Source organism: Scyliorhinus canicula, chromosome 13 (assembly GCF_902713615.1).
Source record: "Scyliorhinus canicula chromosome 13, sScyCan1.1, whole genome shotgun sequence".
NCBI classification, from domain to species: Eukaryota; Metazoa; Chordata; class Chondrichthyes; order Carcharhiniformes; family Scyliorhinidae; genus Scyliorhinus; species Scyliorhinus canicula.
In genome coordinates this window covers 109,040,561-109,059,059 of record NC_052158.1, presented here as the reverse complement: position 1 = coordinate 109,059,059, position 18,499 = coordinate 109,040,561, and the positions used below count along the sequence as shown (strand labels likewise).

Here is an 18,499-nt window from a genome sequence, read left to right as displayed (position 1 = left end):
CAGGGGTGCCCTGCCTGGGGTATTGGGGAGGGTGCGGGTGGGGCCGCGGAACCTCCCATAGCGTGTTCAGGCTGGCGGTGTACTCGGAGATTGCTTCAGGGTCCTCGTTGATTGGGACGCCATTTAAAAATGACATCCCGATCTGTCGCTACACTGGAGAGTTTCGGCCAGTGTACAAAGCGGGGCTCTGTGGTTCTGTGTGACGGCGCTGGACTCAGTTCGCAGTGGCCACCTGAGGGCCCCGAATGGTGTGAGCACACGTGTCCCACTCCGTCGGGGACGTGGTCCATGGAGGGAGGGGGGGAGGGGGTCAGAGCATCGGAGAAGGGCCTCAAACGATGTCCTGAGGCTATGCATATGGCGTGCGGCGTACTCTCCGAGTATGCCAGTATTGAGGGGGCGGAGCATCGCAAAAATGACACAGCCCCCAATTCCAGCATAAACGGGGATTCTCCGGCTGAAAGTGATGTCGGCGATTGGAGAATCCCGCCCAAGAACTAGGAGCAGGAGGAGATAATTCAGCCCCTCGAGCCCACTCCGCCATTCAATACGATCATGGCTGATCTCCTCACGGCCTCAACTCCACTTTCCTGCCCGTTCTCGTAACCCTTCGACCCATTACTAATTAAAAATCCGTCTATCTCCTCAAATTTACTCAAAGTCCGGGCATCCATTGCAATCCGGGCTAGTAAATTCCACAGATTCATGACACTTTGAGAGAAGTAATTTCTTCTTATCTCTGTTTTAAATCTGATACTCCTTATCCTAATGTTATCACCTCTTGTTCTAGATTGCCCCAATAATGTTCTTATGGCAAGTCATCCTCCATTATCAAGACTATCCCTCCTCTTCCATTCTACCTGTCTTTTAAGCTGTTAGTGTGCCTGGAATATTTATTTCCTAACCTTGGTCATATTGTAACCATGTCTCTGTAATGGTGATTAGATCTAAACTGTTTGTCACTAATTGGGCCGTTAGGTTATCGTTGTTATTGCAGATGTTCCGCACATTGAGATAAAGCTACTTCAATCAATCTTTACTGCTCTCGTCTACAGGAACCTTACTGCCTGATGCACTGCTCCTGTTAAATTCTTCATGTCCCACTCAGCTTTCCCTTGTCCACATCGATACACTTTCTTATTGCTTCAACGTTTGCCCTTGAATTTCTAAACCTCTCTTCACCTAAACCATCCTCCCCAATGTTAGTTTAAGGCCATTTCTTTCCCGATTTTGACCATTTTTGCTGGTGCATTCTTCTGTTTGTCTGCTCTGTCCTTCCCTGTCACCATTAACCTGGTGGTTACCATTACCCACACCATGACCTGACCTGCACTGTTCCCGTCTTTTCTTCTTTTCTCTTTAACTTTCCAAATCCCTCCTCACACGAATGATCCCTCCCCCAATCCACTATTTGATTTAATGCTCTGTCTACAGTACTAGTTATGTGACTTAGCAGCACAATGGTCCCAGTGCAGTTCAGGTAAAGTTTGTCCCAATAGTATAGCTCCTTCTTTTCCACAGTTGCCAGTGCCCCATGATTCGCACCCTATTTCTTCCACGTCAGTCTTTGAGCCACACATTCAACTTGCTGATCTTATTATTACTCTATGTGCCATCTGCTCATGGCTCAGGTACTAATCCTGAGAATCGTTGTGGTTCTACATGTTAATTTAGCCCTGAGCAGAACTTATTTCTTAGTCTTAGCTATGTTATTGGTACCAACATGGACCACATGACTGGACCCTTCCCTTCCCACAACATGTTTGGACTCCAGACCAGAGCAGATGTCCTTAACACTGGCTATGGTCAGGCAACACAGCCTTGAGGACTCTTGGCTGCAGCGAACAAAACTAACCCCCTAAATATACTGCCCCGATTACAACTACATTTCTTTTTAAACTCCTCACTTGAATGGATTCCTGCACCTCGATGCTGTGGTCAGTTTGCTCATCCACCATGCAGTCCCTATTCGCTTCTACACAAACTGCAAGAACCTCAAATCTGTTGGACATCTGCAAAGGCTGAGGCTCCTGCATTACTATCTTCTGGGTCCCCATACCTGCCTCACTCAAGGTCACATCCATCTATCCCTGATCAGCAGCCAAATCCGAAATATCTAGCCTCAGGGGTGTGACTGGCAAAGTGTCCAGGTAACTTTCTCCTTCCCTGATGTATTACAGTGTCCAAAACTCGGACACCAGTTTATCAACTCTGCACCAAAGTTTCTTGCGCTGCAGCCACTTAACCACATGATTGCTGTGGATCATCAGTGTCCACGAGCTCCCACATTTAACAGCCAAAACACATCCCCTGCCCTGCCATCTTTGTGCTTTATTTAAGTTTCAACTTCCATTTCGACATTTTTCACCAGCCAATTTGAAAATCGTTCATCTGTTCTGTATTTAATTACAGATTAAAAATATATATACAAAAGTCTTGTAATTTGAAACAGGATGAAACTGGTAGTAAAATCTAAAATAAAAGCAAAATACTGTGGATGCTAGACATCTGAATGAAGCCCAAAAAGTGCCAAATAAATTAAGTAAATCTGGCAGCATCTGTGGCGAAAGAAACAGAATTAACATTTCGAGTCCGCGTGACTCTTCTAAGAGCCGAAGAGGGAAGAAAATGTGATGGATTATGTAGTTGAAGATTGATGTGGAGTAGACTAGAAGGTCAGCTGCAGGTCGGAGTTAAGGAGAGATTGACAAAGTTGTCATGCTCACGAGACAAAAGGGAGTGTTAATGGTAGCATTAAGGACTAAACAAGTTGCTGATAGTGAGATAAAGACAAGGTAGCAGAGTGTGTTAACAGGAGAACAAAGGCCAGTGCTCAGTGAAAGCAAAACTGAAGAACAAGTGGCCCAGTGGGGGAGGGGGGAGGTGTTTGGGCTGGGACAAAGAAAGAAAATTTAAAAATAGGTCAAGATGGAGGAGAAAGTTCACAATCTAAAGTTATTCAGCTCAATGTTGTGTCCAGAAGATAACAGGAAGGTCTGGGTCATGCTTGCGGACTGAGTGAAGGTGTTCAGCAAAACAGTCACCCAGTCTGAGTTTAGTCTCCCTAGTGTAGAGGAGACTGCATTGGAAGGAGCTAATACGGTAGCCCAAATTGAAGGAGGTACAAGTGAAACGCTGCTTCACCTGAAAGGAGTGTTGAGGCGTTGGACGGTGAAGAACGAGGGGGTAAAAGGGCAGGTGTGACACCTTCTGTGATTGCATGGGAAGGTGCCGTGGGAAAGGGATGAAGGGTTGGGCAATGGAGGAGTGGACCAGGGTATCACGGAGGGGGGTGGTCCCTGTGGCATGCTGATGGTGAGGGAAAGATGAGTTTCATGGTGGAGTTGTCGAAAATGCCAGAGGAAATGCCTTTGAGTGCGGAGGCTGGTGGTGTGCAAAGTGAGGCCAAGAGGGACCCTATCGGTTCTGGGAGGGAGGGGAAGGGTGAGGGTAGAGTCGCAGGATATGGGTCGGACACGATTCAGTGCCTTGCCAACCACAGTGTGGGGGAAACCTCGTTTGAGAAAAAAAAGCAGACATTTCCGAAGCGCTGTTTTTGAAGGTAGCATTACCAGGACAGATACGACTGAGAAACTGGGAGAATGGGATGGAGTCCTTACAGGAAACTGTTTCATTTTATCTATTAAAAATTGTATTATTTTAATGTAAGTATTAAAGTTGTATTGTGTTAATGTGTATGTAATCCTTATTATTATTGCTTCTTTACATTGTTGGTATGTGCACAGGCTTGGCAGTACTTGGGTACCACACAAGCAGATAATGAAAATGAACAGGCTGCAATTGTCGCTCTCCAGAGGTAAATTCTAACAGCGTAAAAAGTCTATCCTATTTTCTGTATAGAGAGGTGGAATTTATAACGTGTTGCTTCCTCTGCAGGACATAGTTTGGTCCATGGATTAAAGTGCTAATTTGTTTAGTGATACAAAATTTGGATAATGAAGTTGGGTTTAGTAGGTGTGGAATCTGGTTTGAGACTTTACAAAAGCACAATTATGTGTGACTGTCTTAATGACTCACAGGATCACAGAAATGTTATGGCCTACTGTGTGTGTACCGCCTCTTCAAACGAGCATCCCCTGCCTTTTTCCCCATACCCCTGCACATTGTTTCTATTCAAATATTCATGTAATGCCCTCTTGAATGCCTCAATTGAACCTGTCTCCAGACAGAGCATTTTCTCATATCACATTTTCTTCTTTAGAAAATCATTTTAAATCTGTGCCCTGTTGTTCTGGATCCATTTACGACTAGGAACAGTTTCTCCCTATCTACTCAATCTCTATCAAATCTCTCCTTAGCCGCCTTCGCTCCAAGGAGAACAGTCCCAACCTCTCCAATCTATCCTCATAACTGAAATTTCTCATCCCTGGAAACATTTTTATAACCCTCTTCTGCACTCTCTCCAGAGCATTCACATCCTTATAATGTGGCACCGTGAACTGTACACAATATTCCAGTTGAGGTCTAACTAGTATTTTGTATAAGTTCAGTACTCTATGCTCTTATACTCTATGCCCTTTTAATAAAGCCCAGGACACCATAAGTTATTAACACCTCTTTCCACCTGTCCTGTTACCTTTAATGATCTATGCATCTATACACTCAAGTCCATCTGTTCCTGCACCCCTTAAGAGTTTTATCTCTTATTTTATATTGCCTCTCCGATTTTCCACCTGCCAAAATGCAACACCTCACACTTCTCCACATTGAACTTCATCTGCCACCTATCTGCCCACTCTACCAACTTGTCGCTGAATCATAGGGAATAAAATTTGGGCAGAGTTTTCCCAAGCCCCCATTGGCATGTTCGATGGCGGGAGGCTCAGAAATCCGTTTCATGCCAACATGTATTTGCAGCAGGATCTTCTGCTGGTACCTACGATGATGGGTCAGAAAACCCACCAGAGGCTAGCGTGAATGTCACTAGCATCTCATTAATGGGATGCAGATAAAGGCCAGATTCTCCACGACACTTGCGGGAAAATAACACCGGTATAAAACATGTTCGGAATAACATGGCGTGCTGATGTCACGTCTCATCTGGACAATGCCTGGAGCTGATTCTGGAGTTCAGGATGGAGGCCGCCCGAAACCCTGGAGCACCACAGCATCTGCAGGTGAACTTTCCAGATCAGGTGTCCTGGAGGAGTTGCATCTTCCAATCTCTGAAAGTTCCAGCAGATCCATCTTCATTTTTTTAGGAGGTCCACCTTCTTTCTTCAATAGTGGGTCTGTGATGTTGGGCACCTTTTCAATATGGCACCAGGACATGACAGCGCCTGCCCTGCCATGCCACTGAACAGGGCGTGAAACACCCAGGTGCATAATTAATGAGGTCAGGGTGGAAGATCTGGCCTGTTTCCCCACCGGCCATCGTCACAGGGAACATTCCCCATTCCCACCCCCGCCACAGCACTTAATCTCAAAATGGGAGAATTCAGCCTGTGGTCAAAGTTGTAACAAACAAGACATCGCCTTCATCAAATTTCTTTAACAAATATATGCCTTCATTTATCATCCTTTTCTTAACATAGCATGAGCATATACATGACATTGTTTAGGCCTATGTTATGTTGGAAAAAGAAACCTGGTTAAAGATGAGAAAGCGAAGGTGATTTTGGCTGTTTCATTTACTGTATTTTTCTAATAAGTTACTGCCTTTGGGTATAATAGCTCCGTCTAGAATCAAACCTTGTCTTCCAGGGAATCCTTGTTGCAGGATTTAAACTGGACTGCTGCATATAACAAAGGTAGAAATCAATGACACATGACAAGCAACACAAATTTAAATCTTGTGAAAATTAATTCAATAAATCTGGTCATTTCATAGACCCATACCCAATGTCCTTCAGGGAGGGGAACCTCCCACTTCTACACACTCTGGCTGACATGTGGAGTCCTACAACATGTAACTGATTCTAAATGGCCTAACTCACCACTCAGTTCTAAAACATTCACCACCGAGCAGCATCATATCAAACCAAGTTATTAGATTTAGATCTATATTTAGATTTATTGTCACGTTTACCGAGATACATTGAAAAGTATTGTTCTGCGTACAGTCGAGGCAGATCGATTGCTCCATACTTGAAAACATAGAACATACGATAAATACACGATGTAAATACGTAAACATTGCATTGGGTGAAGCATACGGAAAATAGTGCTACAACTGTAGAGAAGATGAGTAGAAAGATCAGTTCAGTCCATAAGAGGGTCATTCAGGAGCCTTGGAACAGCAGGGTAGAAGCTATTTTTGAATCTATTGGTGCGTATTCTCACACTTGCGTATCTCCTGCCCAATGGAAGAGCGAATAACCTAGGTGGGGTGGGTCTTTCATTATGCTGCCCGCATTCCCAAGGCAGCGGAAGATGTAGACAGAGTCAACGGTTGCGAGGCAGACTGGGCTGTGTTCACATCTCGCTGTCATGTCTTATGGTCCTGGGCCGGGTAGTTGCTATGCCAAGCTGTGATGCAGCCAGATGGGGTGCTTTCTATGGTACATCTATAAAAATTTCTAAAAGTCATTGTGGACATTCTGAATATCCTGAGAAAGTATAGGCGCTGTTGTATTTTCTTAGGCGTAGCGTTGACGTGAGTGGACCAGGACAGATTGTTGGTGATGTTTACACCTAGGAATTTGAAGCTGTCAACCATCTCCACCTCGGCACCAAAGATACAGACAGGGGTGCAACGCTTCACTTCTTGAAATCGATAACCAGATCCTTAGTTTTACTGACATTAAGGGAGAGGTTGTTGTCATTGCGCCATGCCATTAGGTTCTCCCTCCTGTATTCTGACTCATCATTGATTGAGATCCGACCCAGCAAACCTGTAGATGGAGTTGGAGCCAAGTTTTGCCTCACAACATGTGTATATAACGGTTATAGTAGGGGGTTAAGTATGCTGCCTTGTGGGATCCTGGTATTGAGGACTATTGTGGTGGAATTTTTGTTGTTTATCGTTTCTGATTGCGGTTAGTGGGTCAGGAAATTGAAGATCCAGTTGCAGAGAGAGGAGCCAAGTCTTAGGTTTTGGAATTTGGATATGAGCTTTGCTGTTATTATGGTGTTGAAGGCAGAGCTGTAGTCAATAACTAAGAGTCTGATGTAGGTGTCCTTGATGTCGAGATGCTCCAGGGATGAGTGTAGGGCCAGGGAGATTGCATCTGCTGTGGACCAGTTGTGACGATAGGCGAATTGCAGTGCATCAAGGTAATCTGGAAGGTTGGAGTTGATCCACAATAATCCTGGTTTCATTGCATGAAGACAAGACTTGTACACTCCCAAGTCCAGATGATCATGTGGAGATTTTCTCCGTAAGATTCGAGGACTGAAGCCCAAATTCGGAAGGCTGTCCCACTGCCAGATCAAACAACAGCAAAACGTATAGCTCCAAGTCAAACCTATTGTCAACATCCATGATTTTGACATTGTTGCCCCTAGCTATGTCCTGTCTGCCATTCAGAGGTCGGGGCACAGAGTATACGAGGCCCTAAACTTGACGCCAGACCACGGGGCTTAAGATCAAACAAGATTTCTGATCATCAGCTTTACACATCTCAGTATATCTCAAAGTAATACACCACTTTGAAGATAGACAGAGAAAAAAAAGGATACAGAATAAGCTGTGGGCGGGAACTTTAAAACCCCCATGAAGTATAAATCCTGAATCCTGAAAGACATAAATCAGGCTAGAACCTGAATCAGGCGTGAAGAAAAAATGTGGGAGTAACCAACTTGAACATGCTTGTAGACTGGGTTGTCATGTGACAACGAGCACGATCTAAGGGCCACACTGCACCCGAAAAGCAGCGCTTCATTGCGCAATGCGGCTGGTAAATATCGGGAGACCCACTCCCGGGATCTACCCGGTTCCCTGTGCCTCGCGAAATCTCATTCAATCCCGCGAGACGTCGCAATTGAAGCCTGACCATTGTGGGCGGGATCACTTTTTTGGCAAATCTGCCTATTAAGGGGAGATGGCTAGTCTCCCTGTAATATGCTTTTTCCAGAGGTAACCAAGGCGTTCGGATCTATCCTCTTTGCCTTAGAACGGTGGCTGCCGTTCAGTGCTGATCTCCACAAATGGGGACCAAACCGAATGGTACTCATGGGGCTCTCCCAGGGGATCGGAGGCCCCCATATGCTTGCTCTCTGGGCAGGGTGGCGTTGCCAGTCTGGCACCCTGGCAGTGCCACCTGGATGACAGCCTGGCACTGCCAAGGTGCCCAGATGGCATTGCCAGGGTGGCAGTGCCAAGGTCCCAAGCTGGTATTTTTCAGGCGGCAGTGATCGGGCCTGGGGGTGCACTTCACGGGTGTTGGGGGTGAGGGGAGTGCCTGAGGACCGCCTTATAATGAGTTTGGGCTTTGGGGGGTCCAGGGTCACATTTGGAGCTCGAGAGATCTGGACGTCATTTTAAAATGGCGTCCCGATCTTTTGCTGCATTGAGGAGTTCTGGCGAGTGCAGAAAACGGGGCTGGGTGCTGCCGCGGATGTACGTTGCCCACTGAGGCCCTGTATCTAACTGCATGGCCGTTAGATCACGGGGTATTTCTCAGCACACTTGCTATGGGACTCTGTTCCCATTTGGTTCGGGAGGGCCCCATGTTATCACACAGTTATGAGGGGCATCACGGGGGTGGAGCTTCGCAGACTTACCCGGGACCACGGGCAGTGTGGGTGTGTTAACGAGACTTTGTATGTTTAGTTCATAAATCTCCCATTTGTTGAAAGTCCCTCGTTCAGTAGTTAATTTAACGACCATGCATTAACAACATGAGGTTAAGGCTGGCAGTATGGCACAGGGACATTCAAACATTGACCCACTTGTCTTTGCTGAGAAGGTGGCAGATAATTGGGACCGATTCAAGCAGGAATGGATCACCTGCTGTGGTTCCGCATTCTCTGCAAAAAGCAAAAGGTCCAAGTGTATACTCTGCTGAACCTAGCAGACCCCTCAGCAGTGACGATTCAGAAGAACATAAAGAGGACCACACGATTACCCTACAGAAATTCAAAGAAATATCCTCCCTGTTTAGACTGCCACATATTCCATTCTACTAATCAGAAACCGTTCGAATCAATCCAGTCCTGCGTGGTCTGAGCAGAAAATTGTGCATTTGGAGCCTTTACTGGCAAATTCGTTAAATTCCGGTTGGGAGGGGGCAGAGAAAACTATGTGCTCTGAAAATAGCCACTGAAACAGAAAGACCTGACTTTACAGTCTGTTTTAGAAATCTCCATTTTAAACAAGCAATCCGAGAGATCAAACAGAGAATTCAGAGGGGAAGCCCCACGGTTCAGGAGGGAAACATAAGTATGTGCAGTATAGGGGGCCCTCTGCACCCACTGCAGCAGCTTGCATGCGCAATTAATGAACAGTCACGCATTTTATAAAGATTTTTTTCTGGCAGGACGCAAGTATTTTAAGTTCAGGGGGTGCCCAGCAGCGCCCAGCACTCCCGTAAACAGGGCAAAATGTTTTGCCTTTGGAAAAAAGTGGAATCACTGTAGCAGGTGGAATCACTTCGCCAAATGTTGCAGATCCAAACGACAGCAGTCTCGCTCTCCTCAGCCAGCAGTACCCCTGCCAGTCACTTTCCCAGGGATGGGCGTGAAACTAGGATAAGTTACAGTGTCATCTGAACGAAACGATCGAGGCACCATCAACGCAACCGTCCATGCTATATTGCGGAAGTGTGGATTCGGCCACTCAGAAAGGAGAAATATTCACTACATTACAGATTAATGCCAAGTCAAAATCAACAAGGGCAAAGTGCAATGTTCTATCCAGAAACAATGTGCGAGAAATAGACCTGGAGGCAACACTGGATCCCAACCAGCAGTCCGACCACATGGCTTACAGCGGACTGACTATCACCAGGGAAGCCTCAACTTCCACATTGTAGCCTAAAATCTCAAGCCACTACTAGGACTCTGGGACTGCATCAGGTTCTGGAATTTATCATAGCATTTACAGTGCAGAAGGAGGCCACTCGGCCCATCGAGTCTGCACCGGCTCTTGGAAAGAGCACCCTACCCGAGGTTGACACCTCCACCCTATCCCCATAACCCAGTAACCCCACCCAACACTGACGACAATTTTGGACACTAAGGGCAATTTATCATGGCCAATCCACCTAACCTGCACATCTTTGGACTGTGGGAGGAAACCGGAGCACCCGGAGGAAACACACGCACACATTCAACTTGACCCAGAAGTCCACGCTGTGCCACGTCAAGCCCCAGAAATGACCAGATGTAGTGGCACCTTTAATTGTCAGACAATCGGCAGCTACCTGTTATATCCCACATCAGATTAGATGCTTCGGTAATGCCAAGAAGGATACCGATTGTGATGAAGCAAAAGGCCATCAACGACCAAATGTGCGTAATTACCCCACTGGAAGAGTCAACAGTATGGGTTTTGGCAATGGTAGCCATAGTGAAAAAGGATGGTGTGGTCAGGATATGTACATGTATTGACCCTGCACTCAGTTCTACTCAGGCCACCTCACCCCATGTTGACAATTGACATCAGTGTGGTGTACAAGTGCAGCAAGGAACTCTACCTAGCTGATGCCCTCTCCAGAGCCTTCCTACTCGCCACTGACCATGCTGATCATGTGGCAGTCGTCCACCTCATGAAGATAGAGGTACTTTCCTCCCACATCCAGGAGTTGAAGCAGGCACGTGTTCTTTGCTTTTAGAGAGGAGTGTAACAAGCTAATCTTTCAAGAAGACCTAATCATAGAATCCCTCCAGTGCAGAAGGAGGCTATTTGGATCTGCACAGATCCTTGAAAAGAGCTCTCTACCCATGTCCACTCCCCCCTCCACCTGCCCTGTCCCCATAACCTAACCTGCACATTCCTCGACACTAAGGAGCAATTTATCATAGCCAATCCACTTAATCTGCACATCTTCGGACTGCAAGGTCAGCAATTTGTCATTCCACCCATTCTCCAGCAGTACTACACCCAAAAGGTCTATCAACTAAGGCCAGGGCCAAAGAGCTGCTGTATTGGCCCTCTTTGCAAGCTGACATTGAAAAAGAGATCTCCAGTTGCTCCCCCTGCAATGTGCTTAAGTCGCACCAAACAAAAGAGCCCCTACACTTACAAGAGGTCTCAGAGCTACAATGGGCATTCACAGCAGCAGACATTTTGAATGGTGCAGCAAGCAACAACTGATATTGGTGGATTTGTGCTCTAGATGTTTCGAACTGGACAATTTGCCAAGGACAACCAGCAGTTCAGTAAGTGTGAACCTCAAAGAGACACCTTGCCACACGTGGCATACTGAAAAAGCTATTGACCAATAATGCCCATCAATTTATCTCTGCTGAATTTCGTACCTTTGCTTCCATTTGGGATTTTCATCACGTAACAAGCAGCCCTTTATATCCACAGTCCAATGAACACGCTGAGAGAACTGTACATTCTAACAAGCAACTTCTGGGAAAATGTGCATGGGACATCGCTGATTTATATGCTGCACTTCTCAGCCTGTATAATCTTCCTGTCAGGGTTGTCAGCTCAATTGATCTTCTCTAGATGCACCAGGACCACGATCCCAACCCTCAAGGCCATGTTGCAGCCAGGACTTGTACCCAATGTACATGAAGCACAGCTACAATGCAGATTTTAAAAAACCAGGAGCACTGTGACAAACACACCCATGCCCCTGTCCTCTAGCACAGGGCCAAATGGTCTGTATGCAGACCGCATGAGGCTACAACAAATTTAGTGGTCACCGACAAGGCCCTGCAGCCCAACAGCTAAGTGGTTACCTCCAATGCCAGCCAGTACATATGTAAGCAACGTCAACTGTTGTCAGTACCCAAGCCACCACCGGCAGCTGATTGCTCAGATTCTTCTGGATCTTAGGCCCCATGTGCCTCCCTCAATCCGGAAGTTGTTGGAGTTCTGCATGGCAAGTCAAAGATCTTCATACCGTACAGACAATGTGCCTTGCATTTCTACCACAATGCACAATGCCGATAGGAGAGTCCCACCTGCACTTACTGGTGTCTATGCAATTTCCAGATGCTTGAGCTTGCACCCTGTGCAGAATGATCGATTTGTTCCAGGAGTGATAACATAAAGAAATAGGGCTTGGCTATTTTATAACAAACATTATTAATACAAAAGAAAGGAAAACCATATTTAAACTTTTAAATTTCAACCCTAGCAATAACAGATTGCATGTAGTATCTTAACCTTAAGACAGTAGTTCCCATTAAACAACACTTTAAAACAAACTTGCAGCTCTTGTTACACTTACACAAACAGGCAGGCATTACTTGCATTTAGGAAGACATTTTTCTTCTGTTAGAGACATTCATTCAGAACCCCTTTCAAAAGCCTGCCTTGGTGACAATTTTCATGACTTCTCTTGGTCAATTTCCAAAGCCTTCTCTAACTTTCATGACTTCTACTGGCCGATTTCCAAAACCTTCTCTGGTGTAACTTTCATGATCTCTCTTAGTTGCATTCCAAAGCCTTCTCACCTGTAACTGTTCAGAACAGCATTCTTTCTCCCTCCCTCTCTCTCTCTCTCTCTCTCTGAGCTCCGTCCAGCCCCTCAAACAAAGGTTCTCTGCTGGGGTTTCCAGTCTTGAACCCATCACTGTTATCTTGGCTGTTTGATTGGCCACTCCACTCCAGTTTAGACAAAAGAACAGAGCCATGCTATTGATATGCAGCTATCCTCACATGGATGGACAAATAGGTTATCAGACGCTGTAATGGGCTAATGGCTGGCAATACAAAGTGTCCAAATCGATCTGGGGCATTCTGTGTATTCCCACTACTGACTGGGACAATGTAACTTGGCTATGTGTGGGTATATCCCTCTCACTCTGTGCGAGCAGGATTTTCCCTCAGTCAGTTAAACCACTAAATTGTCCGCAACATTGTGGTCTCAATTCTGGATCCAATTTCTTAATATCTCTCTCGCTTGACACTTCTAACAGAGTAGGTTTGTAAATGAGATTTTGTATGTTTAGTTAAGAAATCTCCCATTTGTTGAAAGTCCTTTGTGCAGTTGTTGTTTTAACGGACCACGCAGAACGACAGTGCTTTACTAATCCATTTGTCACAGGTACATCTTTCCTCAATAGCATTGGTAAGAGTCTTAGGATTCCTTACTGTGCCAATACAGTTTTGGTCTGCTTCTTCGACACCCATCCCATGTAGATGGCAACATTGATCCCAGATTATGTATTGCGCCTGCTTCTCCTTGTCCAACATGCAGAAAATGTTGATAGGTCTTCGTATGTGTAACCGCTGATGTTCCCCAGTGGACCAGGAAGATCTTGTAATGGCCTTCTCTGCCTCCAATCTGATACTGTTACTAAATTTGAATAGGCTTGTACCAATTCCCTGATCTTTGCATCATTGGAGTTTCTGGCCAAGTCTTCTCGTGGTGGTGCTGCAGCAGACCTGCCAAGAACCTACAATGCATGAGTTACGAACCAAACCCTAACCTAGGAAACTGGGTCAGGGTTGGAGGAGTGGGGAGCAGTCCAGCTCTGCCAAAACAATATTCTAGAGGTTATAAATTAGGGAAACTACCACAAACCAGCTACATGTATGGTAAACACCAAAAGCAATAGCCTACTGTTAGACCCAAACAGTGCCACAATTAACGAATAAAATAAAATCATTATCATCCTATCACATCCAGTTATGAATGGTGGTGGACATCAGGGAATTAACAAAAGCAGAACAATCTCCACTATGACTAAGCTCAGTATGATTTGAAGACAAGGCTGACATGATCCCAGACAGTTTTAGCTAAAAATGATAAATTGATGATCCCACTAGGCATGCAAAGTCACAAAACAGCTGAGTATGCAAAAGAATATGGACTCTGAATTATGGATCAAGAGAAGCAGCATAGCTGTTACATTACTGGATTCATGATGCAAAGACCTGGAGATATCTGATTCCAATCACATTGGGGAATTTAAATTTAGTTTGTGCACTTGTTGGCAAAATGATAAATGAAAAGTAGTGTGTTAATTTTTTTTCATATGTCTACCTTACTTCCTTGGCTACTGAAAAATGTTAGCTGTTAAATCATAGAATTTACAGTGCAGAAGGAGGCCATTCAGCCCATCGAGTCTGCACCGACCCTTCAAAAGAGAGCCTATGTAAGCTCACGCCTCCACCCCATCCCTGTAACCCAGCAACCCCACCTAACCTGTTTGGACACTTGAGGGCAATTTAGCATGGCCAATCCACCTAACCTGATGACTTTGGACTGTGAGAGGGAACCGGAGCACCGGAGGAAACGCACGCAGACACGGGGAGAGTATGCAGACTTTGCACAGACTGACCCAAGCCGGTAATCTAACCCAGATCCCTGGTGCTGTGAAGCAACAGTGCTAACCAATGCTCTACCACGCCGCATATACATATAAAGTCTGTTAATATTTCCCAAACTATCAATTGTCTTAATTATAGTTTTCCAGTCACCATAATCTTGTAAAGACATTACGAAAGCAATGAAAAGATGTTGAGTGATAACCGCTGTGCCACACCAGTCTTTGGAAAATCTGCAAATCCATTTTTCCTTCTAGATGTCTGGAACTGCAGTCTTGCAACTTGGTTGCTCTTATGGCATTGGCAGTAAGCCTCACCAACACAGGTCTACAACAAGAGGCAGGTGAAGCCCTAAAAAGCTGGATTAGACATAACCCCAAATACAAGTATCTAATAAGGGGGAAAACTGGGTCTCCAGCTCTTGGAAGAAAGGAATGTAAAGAAACAGATGGCAGGTAAATCCAAATTGGTGTTTCAATTAATGGTGAAGAATTTGTTTTGTAAACATAATTATGGAAATTGCCAAAAAAAAGTAAATTTGCATACAATCTATTTTAACTACGATTGAGTAATTCATATATTTAGTTATTTGACACTCAAGTTAACTTAAATATTTTTAGTCTATTCCTTGCAGAAGTGAAAGATTTGTTTCTGAAAGCAGCCCATCAGAATTCTGATACAATAGACCCAGATCTGCAGACTGGACTAGGTGTACTTTTTAACCTCAGTGGAGAATACAATAAAGCTGTTGAAGCATTCAATGCCGCCCTGACAATTAGACCACAGGTAAAATCTCACTGTTTTGAATGATTGCATATTTTTACTATAGTCATTCCATTATGATTTCACTTTTAACTAGGATTTTTCACCTTCGCAAAAATTGGAAAGAGACTGACAATGATAATTTGTTAGATTCTGTTGGCTAGAAGTGGGAGTAAGATGTTTAGTATCGTATTTGTTTGATATCACTTCCACTTGCCCCTTCATTTCCTCCCTTGAACCCGTTTGCCATTCCCTTCGCCACTGCCTCGTTTTCCTCACCGCTTCCCCCTGCCCTTTTCCCTCACCGCTTCCCCCTGCCCCTTCCTACTTTCCCAGCATGACCCTTCACTCCTTCCTGCTCAAGCAGTATGGATGGTGGGGAGTAGAAGGAAGAAGTGGAGTGGGAGGGAAGTGATGAGAGTGGTGGAGGGGGAAATAAGTGAAGAGGGGATGTAGTAGAACTGGAGGGAACCTGAACAGTGGTATATTTTTGTTTGTCTTTGTTCTATCTTCATCATCTTTAATACAAGCAGCTTCACGGGCACTGAAACTGCATCTGCACGTGTACGAGAAGTGCTCCCCCTTGTGTGTTGTAGCACAAATTAACATTTTATGTTCGAGTTGTGGAATGCCACAAAACCAACATCTATTAGGATAGAATTCCTGAGCAAAAATTGTCAGTAAGGTTTCCAAATGCACAATTATTACACAGCAGTATTCACATTTGAAGTATTGGGTTAACAATATATTATTTTAAATAGCCAACAACTGCAGATAAAACGCACAGGAATGAGGTACAAAAGCATTAAATAGTCATGAATGAAATTTGCCGTTCTGAATTTCACTGACGATGCTTTAAAATACACATATATTTCCAAGGATTACTTATTGTGGAATCGACTTGGAGCTACCTTGGCAAATGGAGATCGGAGTGAAGAGGCTGTTGAGGCTTACCAAAGGGCTTTGGAAATTCAGCCCGGCTTCATCCGATCAAGATACAATCTGGGAATCAGTTGCATAAACCTGGGAGCTTACAGGTAAGAGCTAAATTGAGTTTTCCTTGAAATTTAAATTTATTATTTGACTTTGTGTTTGTTGAAGAGAGGCACTCAGTCCTGGGGATTTGAGCATCCACCTCCCCCTCATTTTGAACATCTATTGCCAGATTCTGAAACAAGGCAGAACAGTGTTGGTTTTTAAAACAATGGGACGAGATTTCCTCTGTGTTTAGCAAACCTTGATGCAGTAGAAAGATTTCCTCTGATTGCTATTTATAGTGAATAGAGAAATCTGTTCTCTTAGAATGCTTCTATCACTTTGCGAGAAGAAATAACGAACAAAGAAAATGTTCCCACTGTGGGTGCAATGTTGCCAACAGCATGGTAACAGCATGAAATCTGAAAGTATCTTGGTCTGTCTTGGAATATAGCTAATTAAATAGAATGTGATTCTTGAAATTTGATTTATTTACCTAATTATGTGGTTGAAGAATATTTGTGCCTGCACAATCTAAGATAAGGATTTGCTTTGCGCCTTTCACAACGTCAGGATGTCTCAAAGTGTATTAGGACCAATTAAGTACTTTAAGTGTAGCCATTGTAATGTGGGAAATGGAGGGACCAATTTGTGCACAGCATGGACCCAAAAATAACAAAGTGCTAATGACCAAACAGTATTTTTCAGATGTTTGTTTAGGGATAAACATTGACCAGGTGATCAGGACAAGTGCCCCGGCTGTTCAAAGAGTATCATAAAATATTTTATAAGTGAGATGGTGGGGGAGAAGGCCAAGAGTGGAGGGGAGAAGGGGAAAAGTTGGGGGGGGGGGGGGATTTCTGCGACACGGCAGGGGGTGAGAGATAACATGGTCAAGGGTGAAGAAAGGGGCCATCTGGGATGGGCTAGATACAGAGTGGAATTAAAGGGGCAGGTGTTAAGTGGGGAAGATGACGGACGGTAGAGGGGATTGGAGGCCTCGCAAGCCTCCGGTAAGGTTGGTATCGTGGAACTACCAGGGGCTGAATAGGCCGGTTAAAAGGTCGCGGGTGTTCGCGCACCTCAGGGGGTTGAAAGCGGGGGTTGTCTTTTTGCACGAGACGCACCTCCCTGTGAAGGACCAGGTTAGGTTAAGGGAGGGGTGGGTCGGGCAGGTTTTTCACTCGGGGTTTGATTTGAAATCGAGGGGTGTGCCGATTTTAATGAGCAATAAAATGGGATTCATGAGTGTGAAGGAGGTGATGGATCCAGGTGGGAGATATGTGATTGTGAGTGGGGCACCGGTAGTGTTGGTAAATGTGTATGCCCCAAATTGGGATAATATGGGTTTTATGAGGGGGTTGCTGGCAGTAATCCCGGATTTGGCCACGTACCAGTTGATCGTGGGAGGAGATTTTAACTGTGTCCTGGAGCCGAGGGTGGATAGATCGAGCCCCAGGTCGATGGGTAGGGTACGAATGGCAAGGGAGCTGGGTGGGGTTTATGGAGAAGATGGTTATGGTGGATCCATGGCACTTTCAGAACCCAGGGGGGAGTATTCCTTCTTTTCACACGTCTATAAGGTGTATTCGAGGATTGACTACTTTGTAGTGAGTCGGGAGATTTTGGTTGAGGTGGAGGGGGCAGAATATACGGGAATAGTTATCTCGAACCATGCACCCCACTGGCTGGATATTCGGTTCAGTACGGGACGAGAACAGAGGCCGGGGTGGAGGTTTGACTCGGGGTTGTTGGCGGATGGAGGTTTTTGTGATAAGGTGCGGTTGGCGATTAGAAATTATGTGGAGTTCAGTCAGAATGGGGAGGTGTCGGCGGGCATTTTTTGGGAAGCACTGAAGGCAGTGGTCCGGGGAGAAATGATCTCATTTACGGTTCGTGCGAATAAGAAAGGAGGGCGGAACATGACCGTCTAGTGAGCGAGATAGTGGAGGTGGGCAGGGAATATTCGAGGGTGCCCACCGTGGAGGGATTGGCGAGGAGGAAAATGTTGCAGGGGCAATTTGACAGGCTGACAACGGGGAGGGCGGTAGGGCAACTGCGGAGGGCAAGAGGGGTGCAATAAGAGTATGGGGAGAAGACGAGCTGCATGCTGGCACACCAGCTGCGGAGGCAGGCTGCGTTCAGGGAAATATTGAAGACCCAGACTGGGGATGTGGTGTCAGAGCCAGGGAAGATAAATGAGGCATTTGGAGAGTATTACCAGGGACTTTATGAGGCAGATCCAGGAGGAGAGGAGGGGGAAATGGGGTGGATTCTGGACGAGCTGGAATTTCCCCAGGTGGAGGAAGCAAAGAGGCAGGCATTGGAGGAGCCCTGGGGTTGAGGGAGGTGCTGGATAGTATCAGGAGTATGAAGTTGGGGAAGGCCCCTGGGCCGGATGGGAAC

At 45.5% G+C, this 18,499-nt stretch overlaps 1 protein-coding gene across 3 annotated transcripts in view; it reads left to right on the top strand.

Moving 5' to 3' along the window:
* pex5la (peroxisomal biogenesis factor 5-like a) overlaps positions 1–18,499 on the top strand; it is a 235,196-nt gene that overhangs the window by 196,195 nt on the left and 20,502 nt on the right. For all 3 annotated transcript variants that reach the window (XM_038816591.1, XM_038816590.1, XM_038816592.1), the window contains 4 exons: positions 3,747–3,817; positions 14,614–14,811; positions 14,977–15,142; positions 15,998–16,155. In XM_038816591.1, coding sequence (XP_038672519.1) covers positions 3,747–3,817; positions 14,614–14,811; positions 14,977–15,142; positions 15,998–16,155 — 593 coding nt within the window. The remainder of the gene's footprint in view (positions 1–3,746; positions 3,818–14,613; positions 14,812–14,976; positions 15,143–15,997; positions 16,156–18,499) is intronic.